Here is a 21,067-nt window from a genome sequence, read left to right as displayed (position 1 = left end):
GTGCCAGGGGAAAGTATAGGCTGGATGTTAGAGGGAAGTTCTTCACAGAGTGATTTGCCGTTGGAATGGGCTGCCCAGGGAGGTGGTGGAGTCACCATCCCTGGAGGTGTTCAAGAAAAGCCTGGCTGAAGCCCTTAGTGCCATGGTCTAGTTGACTGGCTAGGGCTGGGGGCTAGGTTGGCCTGGATGATCTTGGAGGTCTCCTCCAACCTGCTTGATTGTGTGATTCTGTGAGACATTGTAAGGGATTGTTACTACTTGAATGTCATAGATCATGCTAAGGAAAACACAGGGGAAAAAATATTTTCAAATGATATGTTGAAGGATCTAGCAAATTATAATAATAGGTGACTTGCTGTAGAGAATAGGGAATTTCAGGTATTCTAGTATTCCAAAATTGGGCTGGAATCATTTCACACAGGTAGCACCATGTTTGCACTGCAACTGGGGAACTGATTATTACCTCTAATACTTTTCATGAGACACTGTTAGTGAAAACCCTGTTACCTGTATTTCATCTCAGAGAACTGCATGCCATAATTAAATGAATTTCAAATGCCAAATTGAACTGAATGAACAAAGTAACCAGTAAGGATGTTCTCTTAAGCATTCATTCTTACCACGATGAATGATGCTTGTTTTTCTCTTCTCTCCTCTTTAATTAGAATGTTTCTACATTTGCCAAAGAAAATGTTGGAATACAGACAAAAACTGAAATTATAGGAACAGGGCTTGATGTAATAGCTTATTTGTAAAGGAAACACAACTTGTTTGGTATTTTATTGAAACAGGAAGTTCAGAACCTCAGTACACACAAGCACAACAAATTCTCAGGTGCTAGTTGAGTCATCTGTTGTTGGAAGTAGTCTCATAGAAGGCTTCCCCTTGATTTAGTTTTAATCTTCAATTAACAAAGGGAAGGAAATTACATACAGATTTAGTTTTAGATTATGTGCAAAGCTCTGTGTTGCTTTGTGGCTGTGACACTGATGTGCATGCTTTGTGAGTGTATCTTGTCGGCACAAAAGGAGTACATCCTGGTGAACTGATTTAGCTTTTCATGCGAGTAAGAAGCCTGATAGATTTATTTCATCTATGAAATAATGTAAAGCATGCTTCATCAAAATAGTCTGATTTCATCCTTTTAGTTGTGCCTCCTGATGCCTGATTTCAGCAAACTGTGAAAGTAATCATATGTGATGAAGTCATAACTGATAAAACTACTATTTCAAGTTTAGTATGGGGTTGTTTATTTATTGTCACGTTGGTTTGTAACAAGAGGTCTGTTACACCATGGAGAAGAGCATGATTATGCCATGTAGTTTTGTTTAGCTGTGAAACATTTAAAAGACACTTGGGAGTTTGTGTTTCTATCTTCTCTGTAAAAGGCAGCTTTTCCCCTCCTTCAAGGTCTGTATGGAACTGGCTTTCTTTGAATGAGAAGGGTTTTATTGAATTCCCTCCAAATCCCATCATTCCTCTTCCTCTTTTAACCCCAAGAGTGCTCCAGTGTTGTGCAATGAGTTTTATTTCCCTCCATCAGTGGTCTGAACGATGATGTCTCTGTAGCTCTCCCAGGACCACTCCATAGGATAAGTGTAAGAGCACTTTAATAAATAATCTCATTGTAAGAAAAAATGCCATGGGTAGCATTAGGTCAGCTCCTAAATTTTAAAGTTGATATAATTGTAAGATAAAAATACAGAGGTGATCCAGTGAATATGCAGGGCATTTTTAACCCTTTGCCCTCATGCAGGGCTCACAGGATGAGCTGATTAGGGCTTTCTTCCCCCCACCCTCTGAGCATGCACATACTTTACTGTAGTACATGTGCATGCAGGCAGCACCCTCTGGCACATTATGGTGGGTTGTGCTGTTGTGGTGCTAAAGCCATACTCCTGATATGCTCACCTTATTCTCACTGATTTTAGTGAGAATTCTGGCTTTTATCTGTGCTATCCAGTTGTTTGACTAGAAAATAAGTAGTAATTTTGCTTGAAGACCAAGCCTGTTTCTGTGCTTTGGAGTATTTATCCTGCATCTAAGCCCAAATTGCTCATCTTTTATGTAGAGTACTTGCAGAGTAGCCTTTGTTTTTCAAATTGTCCTTCCTTGCTTAGGCAAGGACAACTTCTTGAAAAGGCTTTCTGCTCTCACTAACAGGTCAGATAAAATCTGGACAGACTGAAAAGCAGTAGCCCCCCAGTCCTGCACCATTCTTAGATGAAGAGCAGTAGGAACAAAGGAAAGAAAGGAGGACGAGGTCAGCAGTTTGACCCCACAAACTTTGCCCATGAGAAGTCACTGAAAGTCCACTTCCATAATAAGTCTGCCTAGCTCTCTCTGAATTTAACCATGTCACAGCTGGCAGGCTTATCTTTAAAGGAAAAACAAATCTGATATGGAATGTTAAAAAAATGGGCCTTTTAAGGAGTTTTTGATAAGATCACCATCACATTTGTAATAAACAAAAGTGGGCTTTTCTGTGCATTGGTGATTCTTCCTGCCACTTTAGATCTGCACTGGAATAGTTTCACCTGCAGAGTTACACCTTTATTTTGCACTTCACTAAGGTAGTTCTTTCTAGACCAAATGCAAGTATCAGATAGGTCAAATGGATATTGCTCCATTGTTACTAAAACAAAAAGTTAAATTAGAAACAAGTGATAGAAAAGAAAGAAGTGGGAAAATTACCACATTGAAATATGAAATGCATTTGAAATGCTCATTGAGAGTAAGATTGTGGTCTAAGTAAGACTTGTATTCTAAACCAGCTGCTTCTTACTCACAGCAACAACTGAGATCCAGTGACAGATTTTGTTCTCCTCCAGCATTTGATAAGGTAGCTGACAGAGTACTCTTGAGATGAAAGATGTGTGGTAATGCACCACGAATGTGTGTGGTGGTACCAGCTCACAAGCTGATAAACATCAAATGCTGGAAACACATGTTGGAAGCAGATACTTTTAGAAGGGAATCATTTAGTGCCAGACACAACTTAGCATTGTGGTTTGAGAATTGGTTTTTTTGGTTAATTAAGATAAACCCTTTTCAAATGTTTAACATTACCTTGAAAAGTGCTCTGGCTTAAAAAAAGAGAAGAGAATAAGTTCAGTGTCAGGCACTCTGCCTGTATCTTAGCACGTTGAAAATTACTTTCAAAAGCTTTAAAATTCCATGGCTTCAAAATTACTCTGTATTCACAACATAAATCATTCTCCTTTAGCTATACAGAAGACCATCCCAGTTTCCTGTCACAATATACTCAAAGTTCTTTCTTCTGTACTCTTCCATTACTGTTCTTTGTAGAAAGTACAAGAATTCAGGAAAATAAAGTAGAAAATGTCCAATGTGTCCTTTTTTTAGCACCTATGAAGAAAACAGTGCTCTCATTTTTTTCTTGAGCAATTGTAATTTAAAAGCATGGTTGATAAAAAGCACCCAGTCAAATATTTAAACACCTGGCGATTCTTTTCACCGAATCATAGAATCAACCAGGTTGGAAGAGACCTCCAAGCTCATCCAGTTCAACCTAGCACCCAGCCCTAGCCAGTCATGTAGACCATGGCTCCATCCAGTCTTTTCCTGAACACCTCCAGGGATGGTGACTCCACCACATCCCTGGGCAGCAAATCACTCTCTCTGGGAAGAATTTCCTCTTAACATCCAGCCTAGACCTCCCCTGGCACAACTTGAGACTGTGTCCCCTTCTTCTGTTGCTGCTTGCCTGGCAGAAGAGACCAACCCCCTCCTGGCTACAGCCTCCCTTCAGGTAGTTGTCGACAGCAATGAGGTCCCCCCTGAGCCTCCTCTTCTCCAGGCTGCACACCCCCAGCTCCCTCTGAAGGAAAGCGAACTCACTGTGTTGAAGCTCTGACATATTTCATAAAGCTGTTGAAAACCAAACCATGGAAGGCAGATTTATGAGCTTTTTAAAAGTTATTTGTAGATTCCCAGGACGATTGTGTTCCCATCACTTACTGCAGCCTTTAAAACTCAAATGACGCTTACAAATATTCATCTTTGGCACACGCTGAGCTACTGCTGGGCCTTGCAGTGGCATTCAGCTGAAACTAAGGGTGTAAAGAGGAGAATGTACCCTGTGTTCATTTAAATCATTTCAGCCTGCTGAGATAGAGCAAAAGGACTTAGAGAGTCATGTTTTAAAGATAAAACTATTATTTGGTGGGGTTTTTTTTTTAGTGTTAAAATGACTTTTCTTGTGTGTTCATACAGCTGTTTGGGGAATGAGCCTTTTGGGAGCATCTGTGTAGCCCTTCACATTTGCCAGGCTTTTCCTTTCAACAAGATCCCTGGCTTTGTTATTACTGGAATAGAACACTCTTCTTTATCAAAGCATTATTCATATGTGCTTTGCCAGGTATAGCAAATCTGTTGACAGCATGGGATTTATCAGTGTCTGTTAAAGAAAAAGGGAAGGATTCCCCACATCCTTAAGCCAGCAAAATAGGTGTCACTCTTGAAGCTCACTGCACGACATCATGCGTTGATTAAAAACGAAAGTTAGACTTTCCAAAACCATTCAATATCTGAAAAGCCTAAGGCTGATGAAATAATGTCCTAAGTTTGGGTATATTTTATGCAACAAGGGGACACAGTCTCAAGTTGTGTCGGGGGAAGTCTAGGCTGGATGTTAGGAGGAAGTTCTTCCCCAGAAAGAGTGATTGGCATTGGAATGGGCTGCCCAGGGAGGTGGTGGAGTCACTGTCCATGGGGGTGTTGAAGAAAAGCCTGGCTGAGGCACTTGGTGCCATGGTCTAGTTGACTGGATAGGGCTGGGTGCTAGGTTGGACTGGATGATCTTGGAGGTTTCTTCCAACCTGCTTGATTGTATGATTCTATGAGATACTAGGCTTCCATGCCTTGTGTCTTCATTATGTGTAGCCCTTAGCCAGGGGGGAATATCAAGTTGTTTTCCATGAACTGCAGCGCATTATTAGCTTGTGGAATTCCTCTTAATACTTCATTCCTGAAGCTACCCTGATGAAACCAGTGACTTAGAGATTGCATACTGGTCTCATGCAATAGGTACTAGTGGGTTGAGTGAGTTACAGTAAACCTAGAGGATCCTTTGAATAAAATATGCATAAATAGTTCCAATATGAAGGAATAAATGCCAAGATGCAAATACTTTTCTTCTTTCCTGTTGCCATGTGAGAGTGAACTATGAGATAACATTAAGGGCATGTTGCAACTGTTAGCAAGAAAAACAGGCTAAATAAAGTTGAGGTCATTATTTTTCTGCAGGTAATAATTCAGTTGGAAAGAAGCATCCCATACCTATATCCCTACCCCATTATATCTGCCAGAAATGACTCCATGCTCACTTGAGCCTGTATCTCAAAATGGAGAGGGATCTGCAACGTGTGTGAGCTCGTGGCAAGAGCATCTCACACACAACATGCTCCGGGTCTGCTTCTCTGATCAGAGCACATCTCTGACTGTATTTCACCTGAACTGAGTGCTATCTGTGTCCTTGGTGGTTGCTCAACAGTGGGAACCAAAAGTACACTGAGTAGGAATGACCAGGAGATCAGTCTCAAAAGTGTACGAAACTAAACCAGTAAAAATGCACTGCCTTTGCCTAAGGTCTTGTGAGGATATATCTAGCAAGCATGCACCTGTCAGCTGTGAGGAAAACCATGTCCATGTGTATATTCCATACCTTTTAAAGCAGAGATTTTCTTGGTTTGTATATTGACTCGGTTGCATTTATTCACCTGTCAGCTCAGTTAAAGGAAAAGCTTTCTGATTTTGCTTTACTTCCTTTGCTTTCTTTGAGACATATGAACTTGCATGCCTTTAAAAACTGAGTTAGATGGAGAGTCCTACCAGTAATGCCAGGTAGAAAATGGTGGATTCAGCATGGCTTGTATAGATCTGCTGCACAGAGGATCTGTGTATGCTCAGATCAGTTCTTTGATGATACTCATAATGAGGCCACCATACCAGCACATGTAGGAATCTTTGGCACAAAACATACACCTATCCCATCCATATATTGCAGTTGTTGCTGCAAAACCTGATTAACCGTGGCCTAAAGGAGTAGAAATGTAGATTGATTCTATCAGGGTTTTTTATTTATTAGTCTTCATCTGTCTTCATCTCAACCCTTGAGCCTTCTCACTTTCACCCTTCTGAATTTCCCCACTTCCATCCTGCTGATGCAGAGAGCAAGTGGCTACTAAGTGCTTAGCTACTTACCAAGGCTAAACCATAACATATTGTAGATGTAGATGTGGTGCTTGGGGGTATGGTTTAGTGATAGACTTGGTAAAGTAGGATTAATGTTTGGACTTGATGATCTTAAAGATCTTTTCCAACTTAAATGATTCTATGATACTGGAATTTAAATGCCCTTTCCCTGGAATCAAGCAAGTCCAGGATGTATGGGGTTTTGAGCAACCTGGTCTAGTGGAAGATGTCCCAGGCCATGGTAGAGGAGATGGAACTAGATGCTCTTTAAGGTCTTTTCCAACCCAAAGCATTCTGTGATAAAGTAACCCTGAGAGACAGAAGGGATGGTCAGAACTAAGTATGATGGAGTTCAGTAAGGACAAATGCAAATGAAGGAGAAATGATCACCTGCAGACTGACAGTGAAATTTATGTCACCTATGTCATACTCCAGTAAAAGAGGCAGGCATGCTAGGGTGTGCTAACAGGAATACATGGCAATGCTGGGGCCTGTCTTTAGCTTTGGGCACTGTGCTTCAGGAAAGATGTGGATTGTTGGAGAGAATCCAGGGGAGAATAACAAAATCAGAGGTCTACAAAATATGACCCATGAGCAAAGACTGAAAGAACTGTGTTTGTTTAGTCTAGAGAAGAGAAGACTGAGGGGAGACATGATAATAGTTTTCAGATACATAAAAGGTTGTTACAAATAGGAAGAGAAGAAATTGTTCTCTATATCCCTTGGCACTGTGACAAGAAACAACAGGCTGCAAAAGTTGCAGAGGCAGTTTAGGTTATACTATTAAGGAAAGCTTCTTAACTGTGAGAGAAGAAAAGCATTGGACTAAACCATGTGTGGAGGTGGAGAATTTGTGTCTCTGAATTTTACTGGGATTCCTGGGGGCTCGTCACATATAGCATATGTGCTCCTCATGATATGCCAGCGATGCAGTGCTCAGAGTCCTGTGCACCACACTCATATACCACTTCAGAGTGATGCATGGCACAGCCCTTCTTCACTGATGTTAGGGTGGGAAAAACACCTCCCAGTTACAAGTGGTGATTATTAATTTCCAATTGCAATTTGCAGTCTTATCACAGCCTGCCAGTCCCTTGAGTGTAATTCTCTTTAAAGAAGACAAAACCAGAGATGGACAAGAGGTGTTTCTGAAGTTTAAACTTACTGGTTGTGAAAAATCCGTCACTAATTACCTAATACACAGAGAAAGGACTAAAAGTTGCATTTGCAGCCAATCAGTTTAACTCAGAACATTGTTGAAGTTGCAAGCAAATAGTTGCAGCAAAGTGACCACACTTAGCAGTGTTTTTAAGTGATGCATACTGCGAATAACAGCCTCTTAATTTAGAAGTCACACTTGTCCTCGAAATGGAAAGGACTTTATTGTTTCACCCTAATTTGTTTTTCATTAATCTATGGCTCCTAATGTTGATATTAGTTAGTATTTAAAAATAGTTCTACCTCTGGAAAACAAGGAAATTAAACTAAAAATAAGTGAATGTTATCTATTTTCCTGCAAAAAAAAAACTTGCTATGCCGGAAAAAATGGTTCAAACCTCTTCCAGCATAATTTGAGTATCTGCCAGACAGTAGATTTATTTGCCAAACATTTTCATACAGTATTCCCAATGGAACTCGGCCTTTCAGAGACTAAATTGGTGAAATGAAGTTTTCTTATCAGTTTATGGGATTTGAGAGAAGCAAGGTTGTCTGCCAACACACAGTGGAAAGAAATAATATCAGCAAAATTGTCTGGATTCAAGCCTTCTTCCCTTCAGCCTCATCTTGGCCAGGAAACACTTACATGAAAGCTATACAGAGGAGGGGAAGAAACTGTGTTTTGAAGAATTTTCCAGATAACACAGTCTTGACTGTGTGCCATTTCTCCTTCTTTTACTTTCCTTTTTATTTTTCAAGACCAGATATTATTTTGCTGGACTAAGTTTTCCACTCTATCTCCCTCTGCTTCTGGCTCCCAGCCCGGTGCAGCAGTTGTCTTCTACCACACAAACGCAGACAGGTTTGCCAGTACATAATCTCCCTGTGTGTCTACACTCTGGCCTGCTGATGGCAGCTTTAGCAAGTGTTCAAAAAGCATACTCTCACTTCTGTCTGAAGGCTTATGCTTCTCTAATTTGACAGAAAGAGAGCATCTATTTTAGCCAGCTCACATTGATACTAAATTGAGTCAGCAGTGTGCCCAGGTGGCCAAGAGAGCCAATGGCATCCTGGCCTGCATCAGGAATGGTGTGGTCAGCAGGAGCAGGGAGGTCATTCTGCCCCTGTACTCTGCACTCGTTAGACCACACCCTGAGTACTGTGTTCAGTTCTGGGCCCCCCAGTTTAGGAGGGACGTTGAGATGCTTGAGCATGTCCAGAGAAGGGCGACGAGGCTGGTAAGAGGCCTTGAGCACAGCCCTACGAGGAGAGGCTGAGGGAGCTGGGATTGGTTAGCCTGGAGAAGAGGAGGCTCAGGGGTGACCTTATTGCTGTCTACAACTACCTGAGGGGTGGTTGTGGCCAGGAGGAGGTTGCTCTCTTCTCTCAGGTGGCCAGCACCAGAACAAGAGGGGACAGCCTCAGGCTGCGCCAGGGGAAATTTAGGCTGGAGGTGAGGAGAAAGTTCTTCACTGAGAGAGTCATTGGACACTGGAATGGGCTGCCCGGGGAGGTGGTGGAGTCGCCGTCCCTGGAGCTGTTCAAGGCAGGACTGGACGTGGCACTTGGTGCCATGGTCTAGCCTTGAGCTCTGTGGTAAAGGATTGGACTTGATGATCTGTGAGGTCTCTTCCAACCCTGATGATACTGTGATACTGTGATAAATGAGGAAGCATTTTTTCATTAAATACTCAGGTGTAAGGATGTAATATTTTGCAATCACTTACATTAGTATTGCAAGTTGAATTTTGCACTGAGAACAACTCGCTGAAGGAAGTAATTTCCAGCTCTTAACGTGTGCTTTCATAATGGAGAGCACCAATTCATTTATCTAGTCCAGAGTTTCAGTGTCATTTTTTAAGCTGTTAGTGAATACTATTTAAATTTGAGTATTCTCACTGTATTTAAAACAAAACCTGCCAAAATAAACTGTAAGAAATCAAAGATGATGAGCTTTTAGCTTTAGTGGAAAATGTGTATCACATATTGTTCCTACAAAAATGAAGTTGCTGCTTGGTTATTTGCTTCTCTTCTCCTGTTTAGAGAGATGAAAAGAGAAAACAGAGCATTTCTTCTTGTCCTGCTGGAGTACTGCATTGTTAACACAAACTTCGTTGATCCCTGAGGGGTCCTGCAGATTCTGCACATTCCTCCCTGCAGGATAACTGTGCTTTCAGAAGTCTGCGTGCTGCATTATGCTCCTCTCTCTCAGAAACAGGCTGTTGTTCCATTTGTATGGATGGGTGTGAGCTCTTGATCATGTACATGGACTTCCACATATGTATGTTCCTATCAAACTTGTACTAAATGGCAGATTGTCTGAAAATGCATCTAGCTCTGCAAGGGTCATGTTTCCTAACAGCCTTGTACTTTTGAGGGTCTTCTTCACAAGGTCTTTGTACAGAATTACAGTACCTGAAAATGTAAATATGTCTTGGCCAAGGAATGCAGAATCATGTCAATGTTAAAATCTTAGGACTTAATATAACCCCAGCACCACCACAAAACCACCTGACATGAATATGGCTATTCTACATAGCCATAAAGTCTGGCATTGTGGCTGTACCAATTTCATGGGTATCACACAGTATCACAGTATCATCAGGGTTGGAAGAGACCTCACAGATCATCAAGTCCAACCCTTTACCACAGAGCTCAAGGCTAGACCATGGCACCAAGTGCCACATCCAACCTTGCCTTGAACAGCCCCAGGGACGGCAACTCCACCACCATTTGCTAGTTGCAGAGTGCTGAACTGATCTGTCAGACTTCAGCTCTCAGATCCTTTTCTTTTTAGTGAAAATGAGCAATCTTTCCACAACTTCTTTGCATAGGTATAAGCATAACATACAATCTTCTCCCTTCCAACTTACATCTGCTGCTTGCATTTATATAAATGTATTATTTTTGTAAGTAGCATTAACCAAGCTATAATTACAGCTTTCCATGAGTTCAGTAAACACTTCATTGAAATAGCCTTTTGGAATAGATATTGCTAAGGCTTCCAATCTTGTATTAAATGATCAAATAATAATGATATTATAAATCGTAAGTTTATTTAGGGCGGCGAAGCTGGTGCGGGGCCAGGAACACAAGGAGAGGCTGAGGGAGCTGGGGGTGTGCAGCCTGGAGAAGAGGAGGCTCAGGGGGGAACTCACTGCTATCTACAACTACCTGAAGGGAGGTTGTAGGCAGGTGGGGGTTGATCTCTTCTCCCAGACAACCAGCAACAGAACAAGGGGACACAGTCTCAAGTTGTGCCAGGGGAAGTCTAGGCTGGGTGTTAGGAGGAAGTTGTTGGCAGAGAGAGTGATTGGCATTGGAATGGGCTGCCCAGGGAGGTGGTGGAGTCACCATCCCTGGAGGTGTTCAAGAGAAGCCTGGATGAGGCACTTAGTGCCATGGCCTGGTTGCTTGGATCAGGCTGGGTGCTAGGTTGGACTGGATGATCTTGGAGGGCTCTTCCAGCCTGGTTGATTCTGTGATTCTGTGATTTCTGTAGATTTGTTTATCTCTGGTGAATAGCTGAAATTCAGAATAAAGAGCTACCATAATGCATACACTGACTGTGTAATGTGTGCACACATTTTCAGACATGTATAATTCATAGATCATAGGATCATAGAATCAACCAGGTTGGAAGAGACCTCCAAGATCATCCAGTCCAACCTAGCACCCAGCCCTAATTATTACAGAGGGCTACATTTTATATCTTTTTAAGCTAGAATTGAAACTGTACTAGCTTCACAAATAACATTTCTGTTAATTGTAGTAAATCATAACCATACATTTTGTTTTTCTGCCTGTCTCCTAACAAACAGAAAGTAAAATTGGTATTGTCTGTTACAGAAGAGACTGACACAATTGTAACCCAACTGCTGACTGATAAATACACAATTTGTGGAAATAGTCACTTTTTAAGTCTGATATTTTCCCAGGCCTGATCTCTGATGATGAATTATTTATTTATTTGCAAAAGCTTACGTGGAATCTGTATGGTCTCAAAAGCCTGGAGCACCCCTGGAGTGCCGTGCTGGCTTTGATGTGCAAAGGCAGCTGAGTCAATTCAGGAGGAAGAGCCGTACCATGCCCTCTCATCCTACCGCCAGACCCTGTGTGGTCAGCTGGCTGCCTTTCCAGCATCTGGCTAGTGGTGTTTCTTTTGGGTCAGTGGGCCAGAAAGGGAAGTGAAGCTTTCAGGCTACTCTCTGAGCTCTCAACTTCAACGCAGTGATTTCTCTGGAGCAAGGAATCCACTCAGCAAGTAATTTCTTCCTTTGCTCCAGTTAGAGCTCCTCACTGAGGTGAAATTACAGTTTAGTATCCTATATAAACCAGATAGTACAGAGCAACCTTTCCTCTATGGAATGTGGCTCATGTTGATCATGAGTATGACAAATCTGCAATATCACATAATAGGAATTATTTTGTTTTGTTCTCCTCTTGCTTTTAATTCCAGCCCAATTCTAACTTTTCCAAGCTGTGACAAAGATACAGAGTCACACCTGGTAAATACATTGATTTGGCAGGCTGATGGTGAACCTGCTTTAAGAAATTCAAGTTTGTTGTGTTTTTTTTTTTTAAGAATAAAACCTTTCTATTGCATGCCATGGTGTATACACTGCTTTTATGCATATTGTAGCTAAAGGAGATAGCTTTAATTGCTGAACCACTGTCTTGCCAGGTACATATAGAGAAGGAAATTTGCCTTATAGGTCAAGCAGGTTTCTGTTAAAATAATCAAGTGTTACAGGCAGCAGAGCATTCACAGAGGACCTAGTATTGGTTTTGTGGAGACTCCCCAGTTTAGGAGGGACATTGAAATGCTTGAGCATGTCCAGAGAAGGGCGATGAGGCTGGTGAGAGGCTTTGAGCACAGCCCTACGAGGAGAGGCTGAGGGAGCTGGGATTGGTTAGCCTGGAGAAGAGGAGGCTCAGGGGAGACCTTATTGCTGTCTACAACTACCTGAGAGGAGGGTGTAGCCAGGAGAAGGTTGCTCTCTTCTCTCAGGTGGCCAGCACCAGAACGAGAGGACACAGCCTCAGGCTGTGCCAGGGGAGATTTAGGCTCGAGGTGAGGAGAAAGTTCTTCACTGAGAGAGTCATTGGACACTGGAATGGGCTGCCCGGGGAGGTGGTGGAGTCGCTCTCCCTGGGGCTGTTCAAGGCAGGACTGGACATGGCACTTGGTGCCATGGTCTAGCCTTGAGCTCTGTGGTAAAGGGTTGGACTTGATGATCTGTGAGGTCTCTTTCAACCTTGGTGATACTGTGATACTGTAAAAGACTACTTGAAACAGCTGGCTCTGAGTTCTAGTTCATCTGCATCATTTCATACATCTGAGAGAAAATGCAGTTCATGTCTGTGGAGCAAAGGAGGGGAAAAGAGGTCCTTAAGTAGTTTAAATTAGGTATGTTTTTAAAGCTTCTCAATACAAACTGATGAGCACTATATACTGTAAGGGCTTTCACAGCTTGTATTTGCACCACAAGACTGTAATTTTTATCATGTCCTGCATGTTTCTGTCTGACAGCACTATAAATGTAAGAATGTGAGATCATGAAAAATCTTAAGAAAGATTAGGAAAAATAGCACTGTTGAGTGCTTCTTGAAGTTTTATAGGTAAACTTTCTGACATGTAACACAACAGTCTCAATTCTGGATTGGGAATTCTATTGATCAAGTTCAGCAAATTCTGTGTGGAGTTTGCCCAAGAGTTTTTTATACACCTGACAAAGTAAAAGTCTATGCTCATATATTATGACTTTTTTTATTCCAAATTAAAGAAGACAAGGATTGGTTTTACTTTTGAGTGGATTGGTTAATTAATGTCCTCATTTCCTTAAATACAGAAATTCTTTGTGGAGTTTGCCCAAGAGTTTTTTATACACCTGACAAAGTAAAAGTTTATGCTCATATATTATGACTTTTTTTATTCCAAATTAAAGAAGACAAGGATTGGTTTTACTTTTGAGTGGATTGGTTAATTAATGTCCTCATTTCCTTAAATAAAGAAATTCTTTGTGGAGTTTGCCCAAAAGCTTTTGATACACCTGACAAAGTATAAAAGTTTATGCTCATATATTATAACGTTTTTTTCCCCCCTAAATTAAAGAAGACAAGGATTGGTTTTACTTTTGGGTGGATTGGTTAATTAATGTCCTTGTTTCCTTAAATACAGATCTGCAGACTTCATCGTCCCCTATCAACAGGAAAAGACCAGCAGAATCTCTTCTCAAATCAGCCTGTCATGTTTGTATCTCCTACCAGTGATCCACCTTGCAAAAAGCTAATTGAACTCATAGAGCTGTCAGGAGGGAAAATATGTAAAGCCTTACGTCAGGCAAAAATCTGTATAGGAAAAGAACCACAAAAGAAGTACCAGGAAATAAAATGTTTGTCAGAAAAATGGGTATTAGGTAAGGCACTAAACTTCAACTCATATGAAATATTGTGCAATATGTACTCAGAAACTGGCTGTAAGGATTTCACTAAACTGAGCTTATGGAAGGCAGAAAACGGAATAGACTGCTACAGTCAGGTTCCCAGGAGGCTGTCTCCACGATGAGGACTTTCTTTGACAACTAAGACTGCTGTGTGATGGTTCTGGTACTCACTGTTGTAATTTTAGCAAGAACATGATCAATCTAAAGATTTTCTAATTTCTTTTTTCTCTGATTGTTCCATTCAGAGCAAACTAAATTAATGGGGGAAGCCCCTGTAAGATAATTCCTTTTTTAAATGTCATCTATTTCAACTTGAGATATAGTAAGAATGATTTCTGACTGGTCAAAACTGACATAGCTCTAACGAAACAGGGTAAGTGGCACCCTGACAGTCTGTCCTGAGTTGTGCATTGTATATCTGAAAGATCATTTTCTGCAGTCTGTATTTCAAAGAATCTGATAGCAAGTTTCTGAAGGCTGGTTAGTCCATTGCTTTTCTGTCATGGACACCACAGTTCTCACTGTTATCTATTTGCAAGGAATCAAATGTAAGATTGCCACATCCTCACTCTCAAAGAAAAGCTTTTGCTAATCGGTGTAGTATGTACATCTCCCAGTTTTGAAACTCTCTTTTTCAGACAAGATAAGGGTATTTCCCAAAAAAAGGACATTTTGCATACTAGAGAATGTAAGTTAATAAGATTACTCTGTGTCAAACTCCTCTAGATAGTGCCTCATGCAGACTCTAGGAATAAATGTTCTACATTCATTGATGTTACATGAGAATATCCAAGCAAGTCCTAATCTCTTGACCATTAGGGCTAGTAGCCTACAATGACTTAAAACCTGAAAGAAAATACCACTAAAGAAGGAATGTGAGCCATAAAGGGGAAATAATAATCTAAGTGAATATGTTATTTGATGCTTTTTAAAGTATAAGATAAGATTGTAAAGATTTGAAAGGGAATATAAGATGGCATTGCTTATTGTGTCTTTCTTCAAGGAAGACTTAAAGAACAAGTGTGGCCAAAAAGAAGTGATCAAATGGGGAAAGCAGAGGTCTGTGCAAGACTGAAAATATGATGGAGTAAATTAAACACAAAACTTTCACATAGTAGTACTCCAGCCCCAAATTCCAGATGGCCAGAGGTATGAATGTAAAGTGGCATACAATCCATGTGATATGTCCTGCTCTTCTACTGGTCTCGTGGAGCATTGCTTCATGTGAGGTCCAGTATCTCATGTGCTACCTGCAGCTGGACAGACCTCACTCAGCCCATCAGTGGGATGAAGGAACTGCATATTTGGCTGCTAATGAAAAAGGACTTTGCATTCTTTGTGCCATTTACAAATGTCTCAGTTCCCTTTTGCAGTCTGACGGTGCCTTTTCTGATTGCTGTGTCCTGCTCATAAGGCACAGTTGCACAAGCTCCAGCTAATGGATTTTAAACAATTAATTACCAAAACTCAGATAAAAGACATATTTCTATATGATCCTATAAAGGCAGGGTAGAGGCTGTTAAAGCTCAGCCCCTTTCTCAGCAGACCTTTACAATGTCACCTGCAAATTGCCATCTTAATCAAACAAATCAGGCCTGAAGTTCTGTCAGTCTTAGACATGTCACTTTTGCAGCCCAATTGGTTTGTGGTTATGTGCTGTTAACCAGCTGCCAAGTAATCCACTCAGGGTTGACCACAGTAGCAAAAACATAGGTAGCTAATGCAGCACCTTTTTAAAACTTAAGTAGTAAGTACTTGCAGTATTATCAGTTGACTGCATTGATTTTCTCCCTCTGGCTTCCCAGTACCACCAAACTGCTTTGCACCAGAAATTGCTCTAAAATACATTATTGCTTTATCATCTGTTTCTTTTGCATTTTATCCTAAATAATCCTGCTTTTTAATTTCTTTTAGATTCAATCACTCAGCATACAATATGTCCCATGGAAAACTACATTTTTAAGCTGTGAGCTAACTCAAGAGCTTCCATATGGTTTTAAGGAAACAAGTCTGGTCTGCACTCAACAAAGAAATAAGCTGCAAATGAAGCTTCTCAGAAAATGCAAGTTACATATTTATAAATACAGGGAAATGTTTTCTGCATTTTTATGACTTGTGTAAATGTTCATCTTGTGAAATCTTTAGATTTTTTGATAATAAAGTACTTCCCTAATGAAAATCATACTGCTTTTTTTTATTTGTTGAAGACCTTTGGACCTAAAAGTTGAAGGCATCATTATTCACTGGGAGGAAGTGGAAAGCTATTTTCTAATCTCTAAGTGAAGTTGATCATGTTACTGTGCAAGTAAAAGATGTGTGTTCAGTGTGGGTGAGCATGCCTGAGCTACATCTGGTGTAGTCAGCAGTCAGCTTACCAACATAGATGCATGGCTCCTGTAAGGTCCTCTAGCCTGAGTGCCTCCAGGGACATCTGAGGACGTTGGCACATCTTCATCACCATTGCTAATTACATTTATGTGGCAAAAGGCTAAGGCTGCCCATCCTGCTCAACTCACAGTTGCTGGTGTAAACTTGCACTTCTAAAATGAGTTCTCAAAAGCAATTGAAACTCACTAACTATGCTCAGATGCATAAAGTGTTACTTTATTTCAGTACCTTTTAACTGGATTTCAAACTGTGTCTACTTTACATCTAGGCTGAAATCATAAACAGTTACTGATCCTGAGTGAAATTAATTAAGACAGAACATCATTTAAGTGCTAAAATCTGTTGAAAATTGAACATATTAAATCACAGTATCACAGTATCACCAAGGTTGGAAGAGACCTCATAGATCATCAAGTCCAACCCTTTACCACAGAGCTCAAGGCTAGACCATGGCACCAAGTGCCACGTCCAATCCTGCCTTGAACAGCCCAAGGGACAGCAACTCCACCACCTCCCTGGGCAGCTTATTCCAGTGTCCAATGACTCTCTCAGTGAAATCTTTTAGGCACGCTTGAAAACTGTTTGGAAATGTCTTAAATGTTAAATTCCTCTTAATCTATGGTTTTGTTTTTAGCATGTGCACTTGTTTATCCATAAATGTGTAACCTCCTATAAATATTTGCAGGGTCCATTAAAATAATATATCACCATTAAAGAGAAGAATGTGTTACAGAGCAACTCAATGGCAGTAACTCACACTTTCCAAACTCACTGCTTCCCTCAGAGTATTGTCAGTGTAAGGCAATGGAAACTCTGTACTACAAAAAAAACCCACCAAAACCCCTTCAAGTTATTACTGTGGAACAATCAAGGTACAGTGGTCTATAGAAGTTGGCTCTCTGTTGCATTGTTCTAACTTGTTGGGCTTTTAAAGGGATTTGGATGTACAAGTTCTGTCCAGATCTCTTCAGAGAAGTTCAGCAGTATCTGGGTGGCAGGCTGTTTGTTTCAGGCACAAATGGCATTTGTATAGTTGCTGTGTCAAATGTTAAACATGCTTCTTCATGGAAAAGCTCCAAGACACAATTGTTTTGTGGAAAATTAAGCTTTGTTTTCAGAAATACTGAGCACCTGTAACTGAAAAGGTTACAATCTCGTTTTCATGCATCTAAGTGCTACATGGCTGGTTTTAGTGCATGAACTGGATAGTGTAATTTATTGCTTCATTTTCTGACACACACATTTTTCACAGCATCTTAGCTAGGAAAAGTATGTTTAATACAAAAAAATTGCCATCAGGTTTGCCTATAAATTGTACTGTTTGTAACTGAAACTATATTGCAAAACACTGGTAACATGGTATCACTCTTCACCCCTGACCTTATAAGCCCCTTTGTTAATAAACTAGTTGCCAAGTACTATAGAGTGAAATATAAATACTTAAATAGGTTATGACATGTGAACATATGATTCCCAGTAAATAAGATAATCATTTGTTTGAATTATATTGCTTAACATTTAATATTATGACCTCCTAGCTTGTTTTGTAGTCATCTCCTAAGTGTACTACCCATAAAAATCAGTCACTATTAATTTGTGTAATGTAACAGTCTTAATCAGTGTTCTCATAAATCTTCTTAAAGGTTAATGTCAACTATTTAAGTTGCAAATCCTTGGTCAACTTGTTGGTCTTTTTTAGTTACACACGTAACAGACTCAACAGTGAAAAGTCTAGTATACTTTTTTCTACATTAAAGTGCTTCAGATAAAAAATTCTGTCAGTTTAGAAAAATTTAGCTTAAATAATATTGTTTGATATAAATTCCTGTATATTGACTCTTCTTGCAAGATCTGTAGCACACAGGTATGAGCAACAGGAGTCACCATCCCTGGAGGTGTTCAAGAAAAGACTGCATGAGGCACTTAGTGCCATGGTCTAGATGACTGGATAGGGCTGGGGGATAGGTTGGACTGGATGATCTTGGAGGTGTCTTCCAACCTGGTTGATTCTATGATTCTATCCATCCATCCTGACTGTTGCTTTCCTATTACATAGCAAATACAGGAGATTTAAGAATTAAATGCAAAGTCTGGCATGCTGTATGGGCAGTAACAAATAAATATTATAGTATAATATTTTAAAGAAACAGCTTCTAACCTATCTACCCTAGCATGGGATCTCATTTTGCCTACATTGGTTGTATAGGTGACATCACTTGGATGCACACACCACCAGTATCACTCCCCTCCTTCCTTTTACAGAGATATGAAGACATTTTACCACATCCTGCATAATTGACTGGGGAGTCACATTGGCAAATGCAGACATACTGAGGACAAACAGGCATGACCTTGAAGAATGCGCTGCTCAGGCTGTGTTCAGAAGCATTTTGCTGCTGTATTACTTGACTTTTTTGCTTATAGTTCCACTACAGTAAACTTGTGTTATTTTAATTGATTTGTATAGAATTCAATCTAGGCATGATTGCATCATGTGGTAAACTGTTACCAGCACATTCAGAGCTAGGAAGCTGCTAGCACACACAGGCATGTTGGGCTGAAACCTATAATCAACTTGGGGAATGTAAGGCAAAGATATTTTAAGGGTTTCTGAGCAAGAGTTGTGGCTGTGTGGAGCTGTGTTTCTAACACTTCTGCAGCATGAAATGGATGTATCCCAGGAACAATGTCTAGAAAGCTAAACTGATTTTTTTCCTCAAGAGCAGCACATAGGTCTAGGGAAAAGGGAAAAAAAAAAAAACAAACAAAAAGAAGTGTTTAAAAAAAAGAGGATATTTGTTCAGGCTACAAAACTGGAAAGCATGAAAAAGTCTGTGTCTGGACCAGCACTCCAACTTCTTTAATGACAGATCTGAGAACAAAAAAGAGAATGGCTCTGGCCCTGTTGTATTAGTCACACTTTCATTTCTGACCTTCTTTATTAATGTATTTCAGAATGAGATCTTCGCACAATATGATGTGGGCCCTGGAGGAGGATCAGCTTTACTACAGCATCATGCAGCAGCTGGCAATAGGGCGGCTTAAAGCTGGCACTAGTAGATAAAGGACAGCCAGTGACGAGGTTAGTAGCACAGGTGTCTGCTAAGAGCTTTTGCTGGGAGCTGGAGGAGTTTTTCTTCTGTTGATAGAGATGTGAAACCCTCTACCTCTTGCACAAGGCTAAGGTGTTGATAGGTAGCAGACAGGTGTAACATAGGACTGCACATTCCTTTGTGCTGCCAGAATCAGCATCCTTCAGGTGATTTGTGGCATAGTGCTGGAGTCACAGCCCTCACAGCCTGCCAACAGCTCCACACCTTCCTCGCCCCGGGAGTCCCAAGGTCATGCCAGCTAAATCTGCTGAACCTACATACAGCTTTGTCCATGCCATCTGGTGTTTGCCTAGTACCTTCTGTTGTCTGGAAACCACCTGAACTATCACTAGAGACAGAACTGCCCTGGAGTGTTTATTTCCCAAGGAGATCTATCAATGGCCACAATGTCTTTCTTCTTAGCTTTTATTTTCATCCTTTTCTAAAAGTGCAGCTACATATGATGTGGTGAAAAAATGGATACTACCAGTCCAGGCAGGTTTGGGGTTTACTGGGGGTTTGCTTTTTCCTTACTCACGACAGCTTTTATGGAGCTATAGAGCTAGAGATTTTAAGAGAGAGAAAAACTAAGTCTTTAGAGGAGAGCGTGCAAGGGGAGGTGGCTTCATGATATTATTGCTGTGATATGATCTTTTAGTAACAGGCAAAGCAACTGAAGCTGAAGCTTGGAAATTCTTGTGTAAGTGGTTACTTTCTGCAGTACCCAGGTCTCCAGACCCTGCTTTTGTTCAAAACTGTGGATAATTGAGGAACCATAGTTTAAAAATCACAGAAGGAGATGGCTTTACCGTTAAGAGCTGTTGAAGAGATGATCTCAGGGCATATACACACAAAAATCAAGAGAAAGCAGCATGCTCTAAGGAAGGATGAAAGTAGTCTTGTCAATGATGAAAAAAATTCCCTGCTAAGGAAATTGCAAACCTTGCTCTCAGGCAGCAAAATATTGTCTGCAGAGGAACAGAAATAAGCAAATCTTTTCACTCAAATCAAGAAGCACAACTTTTATATTTCACAGTAATTAGGCATCCTCTTTCCATCCTTCATATGCTTCAAAAAGAACTATTTCTTGCATAGTGCCTACAGATTCCTTAGTCTTGTGTCAATCAAGTTCATAAAACATAGTCTTTCTAACAGAAACTTCCAAGATGTATCCTTCCCTGTCTACCAGAACTGCTGCTGTCCAAACTCAGTTACACTTTTCACTCTGGCTTCTGTTATCTTCCCTGCAGTCAACACTTGCAATATGAGCTCCTCTCATCCACCAAACTCCTGTACCTAAGGTTATTTGGGCATTTCTTTCCCATCTTGCCTATTTTAGTCAATACTTGTTTCATTCTTCTAGTTCATCAAACAAAACCTTCCTTTCTCTTCCAAGCTCTAATCACTCTAGATCTGAAACCCTTATCAGATCTGGTAAGTACCTACTTTTTGATCCTCACTTTAGTTTCACAAAAACATGGCAGCCTTGGATCTTAAATCTTGAGAGAAGAGAATGGGATGGGATGGTTGACAGCCATTTTCACACTGCTCTTTTCAGGTGTCACTTTAACAAGTTACTGTAGAAATCCATTTTGCAGTCCTTATCCACTTTTTTAACCACTGTTATTACACTGCAGCTACCTGGTTAGGGCTAGACAGGTAGGAAGCTATACTCTGAGCTTCTGATGGGCCAAGAACTGTATATCTGCTGTTGACAATGTAACTCTGTCCCATCTCTTCCAGCCCTCTAGTTTATCTCCTGCTTTG

At 40.6% G+C, this 21,067-nt stretch overlaps 1 protein-coding gene across 3 annotated transcripts in view; it reads left to right on the top strand.

Annotated features, from left to right (window-relative positions):
- MCPH1 (microcephalin 1) overlaps positions 1-16,002 on the top strand; it is a 128,861-nt gene extending 112,859 nt beyond the window's left edge. For all 3 annotated transcript variants that reach the window (XM_064145847.1, XM_064145846.1, XM_064145848.1), the window contains 2 exons: positions 13,556-13,793; positions 15,735-16,002. In XM_064145847.1, coding sequence (XP_064001917.1) covers positions 13,556-13,793; positions 15,735-15,790 — 294 coding nt within the window. In that variant the 3' untranslated portion in view covers positions 15,791-16,002. The remainder of the gene's footprint in view (positions 1-13,555; positions 13,794-15,734) is intronic.
- The last annotated feature ends 5,065 nt before the right edge of the window (positions 16,003-21,067 follow it).

This window comes from Pogoniulus pusillus, chromosome 7 (genome assembly GCF_015220805.1).
Source record: "Pogoniulus pusillus isolate bPogPus1 chromosome 7, bPogPus1.pri, whole genome shotgun sequence".
Taxonomy (NCBI): domain Eukaryota; kingdom Metazoa; phylum Chordata; class Aves; order Piciformes; family Lybiidae; genus Pogoniulus; species Pogoniulus pusillus.
The sequence above is the reverse complement of the archived record's forward strand: the minus strand, read 5'-3'. Positions and strand labels throughout refer to the sequence as shown.